Source organism: Eleutherodactylus coqui, chromosome 3 (genome assembly GCF_035609145.1).
Source record: "Eleutherodactylus coqui strain aEleCoq1 chromosome 3, aEleCoq1.hap1, whole genome shotgun sequence".
In the NCBI taxonomy this organism is placed as follows: domain Eukaryota; kingdom Metazoa; phylum Chordata; class Amphibia; order Anura; family Eleutherodactylidae; genus Eleutherodactylus; species Eleutherodactylus coqui.
Window position 1 is genome coordinate 284,165,950 of NC_089839.1, and position 6,000 is coordinate 284,171,949.

The window sequence follows — 6,000 nt, forward strand, 5'->3', positions numbered from 1 at the left end:
CAGACATAGATACAATGTCCTGTCATTCTACATAATGCATATATTCCCTCTACAGTGAAAAGAAGATTAAATATGATGGATACCTAGTACCAAATGCGATGCTGGAGCTGGCTCTATTGTATCTTCAGATAGGGAAGAGGAACGAAGCCATTCAACTACTTGACAACGCAAAGTAAGGAAAAAGTTATAATATTGTCCGAATCAATTTATGCTTGCAAGATTCTCCCAGTGCAGTAAACCGTACCCTACCTGACAATGTGCGAGTGCCGGTAATATAGAGCACTGATCTGGCATACATTGGAAATTAGCTTGCAACTCGTAAGTCCTTCCCGCTGCAAAATATCATAGCTCTTTTAGTTTTCTGACGACATAGCTGCTTGAGGGCTTCATTTCAGGTGACCTGTAAATGGTTTTATTGAAACCATTTTGGGGTAGATATGAGTTTTTGATCACTTTGTATTCCATTTTTCCTTGCAGTTGGGTGACCATAAAAGTGCAATTCTGGTATTGCGTTGTTGTTTTTTTTCTGACGGGGTTCACTGTGCGGGATTAATAAATGGTACTTTAATATATTAGACTTTTACGGACTCAGTGATACAATTTTTTACTTTTTAAATTTTATGTAATTAATGGGAAAGCAGGCTTTGGGGTTTTTTCACAGTGATTAAAAAAGCAACTTTCTTTTAGTCATTTTAACTTTTTCTTTTAGTCCCCATAGGGGACTTGAATTTGCATCCGTCTGATTACTTATACAGTATATTGCAATACTATAGTATTGCATTATATTGTATCTCCAAACTGGCATTGTATTGTGGGATGTTTTCAATATATAGTAGTTGGTACCTGCCAAAAGGGGTCTAAGGAAGGGCAATGGGGAAAGTGGCAACAGGATTCTGAAAACATTGATGCACATGCGTTTTGTTTGATGTGTACAGGTTGTGCATAAAATCACATATACAGTATATTGCAGTACTATAGTATTGCATTGTACTGTATTCTGACAATCATTCTATTAAGAGGAGCCACCGGATCGTCCTAATAGATACTCAGTCGTGGCAGCCCTAGGAGCCTTCAGAAGGCCACAAGCTACAGTGACACCTAGATGGCTCCTCATGATCTCATCCCGTTGGGGGCATTTGAGACCCTGAGTGCTGCTTCAGGCATTTCAGTGCTGCAGTCAGAATTGGGGTATGTTGGGCAACACGTGATCAGTCAGGTCTTGAAGTTGATGTATTGGAAGCGGGAGAAGTGAGCAAGCATGAGGTTGTGACTAACATGGGCCAGATTGTGCTGGCTAGATGAATGGGACAGAATATCTCAAAATTGGCAGGTCTTGTGGGATTTTTCCAGTGGTTGGTACCTACCAAAAGTAGCACAAGGAAGGGCAATGGGAGAAGCAGCAACAGGATTCAGGGCACCTGAGACTCATTGATCCACATGAGTTTGTCCGATGTGTTGAAGTTGTGCAGAAAATCACATAGCAAAGGACACGTGTAGAGATGAGCGAACGTACTCGTTTCGAGTAATTACTTGATCGAGTACCGCGATTTTCGAGTACTTCCGTACTCGGGTGAAAAGATTCGGGAGGCGCTGGGGGGCGGGGGGAGGCGTGGCGGAGCGGGGGGTAGCAGCGGGGAACAGGGGGGAGCCCTCTCTCTCTCCCCCCGCACTCCCTGCTGCAACCCCTCACTCACCCACGGCGCCCCCCGAATCTTTTCGCCCGAGTACGGAAGTACTCGAAAATCGCGGCGCTCGGGCGAAAAAGGGGCAGTGCCGAGTAAGTTCGCTCATCTCTAGGCACGTGATATTAGTAGAAAACCCTGCTGTGCATAGCAGCACCCAATCTGGACCCAAGCTAATGGGATTGCACAAAGTATTTTTGTGGCCGGTCCTGGACAAGGTCAATATGTACCATAAACTGCTGCAATGGATAGAAGTTCATTATTGCTTGTCTGCACTTCTGATGGGAATTACAAGTGCAGAAATTTTATTAGACCTCTCAGTGTAATGAATTTCTGTGCTGCCAAACCCTACGCACAGCCGGCGTCCAGTGGTGGCGCACGGCACAATGACATTCAAGGTTTGCCCGTACCATAAAGAACATAATCTGGAAATTGTTCTTAAATACCTTCAAAACAGATGTTTTTAGATTTCTTCTGAGCTATGAACCGTTCCACTGACTGCAGCTCACTTGATTTTAGAGGATATGCAGCATTTTGAAAACAGTTTTATTAATCTAAGAGATCTGAAAAAAATTAAAGGCGTTGTCCAGTTATGAGCTATTAATGGTCTTTCCTAAGGATAAGCATCAATAGCAGGTCGTTGGGGTCCACTACCTTGGAGCCCCACTGATCAGCTGCACAGACAGCTCAGTCCTCAGAGCGGTGACCCAGCTGGGTATTGCAGTCTAATTTCCCAGTCATTTAATTTGCACCTGAGTGCAGCGGCCCGATGCTCAGCTGAGCAGCGGGGATCCTGAGCGGTGGACACCTACTGATCTGCTATTGATGGTCTATCCTGAGGATAAGAAATCAGTAGCTCATAACCATAACTGGACAACCCCTTGAAGCTACTTTGTACAGCGTATTGATTAAAAGTTCCCCACCATTTTCTGCCTGTAGCTCCTATGCGTCTCCGTAGTTACAGACTACAAACAAACCCTGTGTAGTCTGATCCTGCAGTCACATTTTATTCTAGATGGATTGTAATGCTTAAAGGGGTTGTTTCGCGAAAGCAAGTGGGGTTCAGCACTTCTGTATGGCCATATTAATGCACTTTGTAATATACATCGTGCATTAAATATGAGCCATACAGAAGTTATTCACTTACCTTCCCTGCGCTGGCGTCCCCGTCTCCATGGCTCCATCTAACTTCAGCGGCTAATTGCCCGATTAGACGCGCTTGCGCAGAAGGGTCTTCCGCCTTCGGGTCTGCCCGGCAGCAGCGGCGTTCTGGCTCCGCTCCCTCTACGCATCATCGCGTAGCTCCGCCCCGTCACGTGTGCCGATTCCAGCCAATCAGGAGGCTCGAATCGGCACACGTGACGGGGCGGAGCTACGCGATGACGCGTAGAAGGGGCGGAGCCAGAACGCCGCTGCTGCCGAACCGAGCCAAAGGCAGAAGACCCTTCTGCGCAAGCGCGTCTAATCGGGCGATTAAACGCTGAAGTTAGACGGAGCCATGGAGACGGGGACTCCAGCGCAGGGAAGGTAAGTGAATAACTTCTGTATGGCTCATATTTAATGCACGATGTATATTACAAAGTGCATTAATATGGCCATACAGAAGTGCTGAACCCCACTTGCTTTCGCGAGACAACCCCTTTAAAGAATACATTGCAAAATTATTCACACCCTTCGGGCTTATTCAGATGGACGTATATTGGCCGGGTTTACACGCCCGGCCGATATACGGTGTCCTTCTCTGCAGGGGAGGAGGCTGGAAGAGCCGGGAGCAGTTCACTGAGCTCCTGCCCCCTCTCCGTCCCTTGCCTCTATTTACAATGGGGCGGGGGCGGAGCTAAGTTCCGAGACTTCGCTCCGCCCCGTCCCGTTGCAAATAGTGGCGGGGGCGGGGGCTCAGTGCACTGCTCCCGGCTCTTCCAGCCTCCTCCACCTGCAGAGAAGGACACCGTATATCGCCCGGGCATGAAAACCCAGCCGATATATGGTCGTCTGAATAAGCCCTTCAAGTCATATTTTTTAAGCTTTTATATTTTAGATGTTTCACTTTTTTTCCCACCAGACATAACTACAAGAATTATTCTATGGAGTCTCGGACGCATTTCAGAATTCAGGACGCTTTACTACAAGCTAAACCTCTTCCGAACGGCTGCTGACGCCTGTCCCCCGGAGGATTAACCTCTTAGTATTTTTCAAGAACTGCTATTTCCCACAACGATGGGATAAAGTGAAAGGACAATGCTGGGCTGCATACTGGATTCCATAAATTATTCGTCCACAGGTGATTTTTACAGGGTACGTTGGAGCCTCTATGTGACGGCTTCTCCCTGCTTTGATCCTAGGCTTATGTAAAATTGATGACTTGGCATGGCTGAGGAATGAGCGTACAATGATCATCAATCAGGGTTTTGAGAATTTATGTTGTTTCCACATTACATGTACAATCTGTATATGTAGCAGACTATGAAAATGAAATTAATCTACCCAAATGTTAAATGCAACACAACTAGGATTCCCAGATGAGAGTAAATCAGGCTCATTTTTTAAATTCTACCACTAGATGGTGCTAAATCACCCTCACAGAGTAGAACTTGGGCTTTGTCCTGCGGAAACTTTTTCCTTATGACTGAAGCAGTTAAGACGCTTGTGTTATGGTTTGCCAGAGGTTGGACTGCCAGGACCCCCGTCTGATCCTCAGAGTGAGGAAGCCATTGCTGCTGCTCCTTCATGGATTTTACACACTTTGTTCTTGTGATTGGTGGGGGGTCCACAAGTTAGACCTCCACCAATCAAAATGTTATAACATGTCCTAGAGATTATTTAAAAGGAGTTGTACCAGAATAGATGTTTATCACCTATACATAGGAACTAAACGTCTGACCAGTCGGGGTCTCACAGCCGAGACCCCCGCCAATCCCGAGAACGGGGGCCCTGTGTTACTCTCCCCTTTTCTCTTCAACCACCCACATTGAGGGGGTTAGTGATTGCGCATGTGCGGTCTCACACCATTCATTCCAATGGGGCTGACGGAAGCAGCTAAGTACAAGTGCTCGGCTATCTCCTACAGTCCCCCTAAAAACGAATGGAGCGGCACCGCGACTACTACTTCATACAGTATCCTCCTCACTGGGGCGGGTGCAGTGAGCCCATAGTGAGTTGAAGCAGGGAAAAAAGGACCCCAGTTCTCAGAGTTGATGGGGATCTAAACTGTGTGAGGATCACGGAGGGTCTCCCATTTTCAATGGGAAGCCTCGCACCCCCACACTTGCGTGCACCTAACACACAGTCGCTCATGTGTATGAAAGAATGGGGTTTATATCTGTAAATCTCGCAATGCACAAATCCCGTGCAGTTTTCTCGACCTTATGGAAACGGCCTAAGGCAGTGCATGTGATTTTTTTTTTTTTAATCCCCATTTGCAAAGATTTTTCTCTTGTGCCACGTAATTCAGCCATACGCACCATACAGCCAGAGGATCCTCCATTGGGACCAAAGTATGACCTAATCAGCCTCTTCCAAAACATCCCATGCAGTCTATTGTAGGGCAAACCAATCTGCAACCGACAGTGGAGAGGGGCACGTGCTGCTGGGGCTTATCACATTTTTGGGTTATTTTACCTATTATACCCTATTGAGCTTGTAGTCAATATGTGAAAGCAGTGGCATGAGTGGGTAAGTGGGGTACATTTATTTTGAGGATGGGTCCAGTGTGCAGAATACTGCCGTCTGTTACAAGCCATGCCTGTCAATAATGCTCAAATGTATAGAGGAACGCTCCAATTATGAGCCAGCATCCACCCCTCATGTAGAATAACAGTGCTGCTGCTGGAAACGTCTGTGGTTCTGACTTCAACACCTAATTCCATAATAGTATACACATCTAGTAGGGTCTTACAGCACGTCTGGTCACTGGGTTCTAGGAGTTCCATGGGGGAGTGATGTTCTGAGTTGACCTAGGGGAAATGACTAGCATTGGATTCAGGAAAATGTTGCCAAAAATATTCGAGAAACTTTTTAAAGAAAAAATTAATATTCAATCTGATATTTCCTAAGGAGAAAGCAGTCTGTATTTTTCTATTATGAGTTCAGAATAAATGGTCCTTTTAATGAAACCAGATGTGTCCTGTGATATGTTTCACCATCTACAACCACTAAGTCAACGTCCGAGATTCCAAAAGGCCTTGCACTATGACTAAGGATAACGCAAGGCCTGTTAGGTCAGACATTGACATATAAGGAAGCTACCTTCCAACAGGTGGCGCTGCAGAGGCATTGTTCCAGCTCCAATTTGCATATCAAATTTCCCAGAGAAGCATTG

At 46.0% G+C, this 6,000-nt stretch overlaps 1 protein-coding gene across 4 annotated transcripts in view; it reads left to right on the top strand.

The window, feature by feature from the left end:
* TTC39A (tetratricopeptide repeat domain 39A) overlaps positions 1–5,794 on the top strand; it is a 73,881-nt gene extending 68,087 nt beyond the window's left edge. For 2 of the 4 annotated variants that reach the window (XM_066597609.1, XM_066597611.1), the window contains exon 17: positions 3,745–5,794. In XM_066597609.1, the coding sequence (XP_066453706.1) occupies positions 3,745–3,838 (94 nt within the window). In that variant the 3' untranslated portion in view covers positions 3,839–5,794. Of the gene's footprint in view, positions 1–55; positions 173–3,744 lie in introns of those variants that run through there. The other 2 variants (XM_066597608.1, XM_066597610.1) reach the window with 2 other exon arrangements.
* Positions 5,795–6,000: the final 206 nt, after the last annotated feature.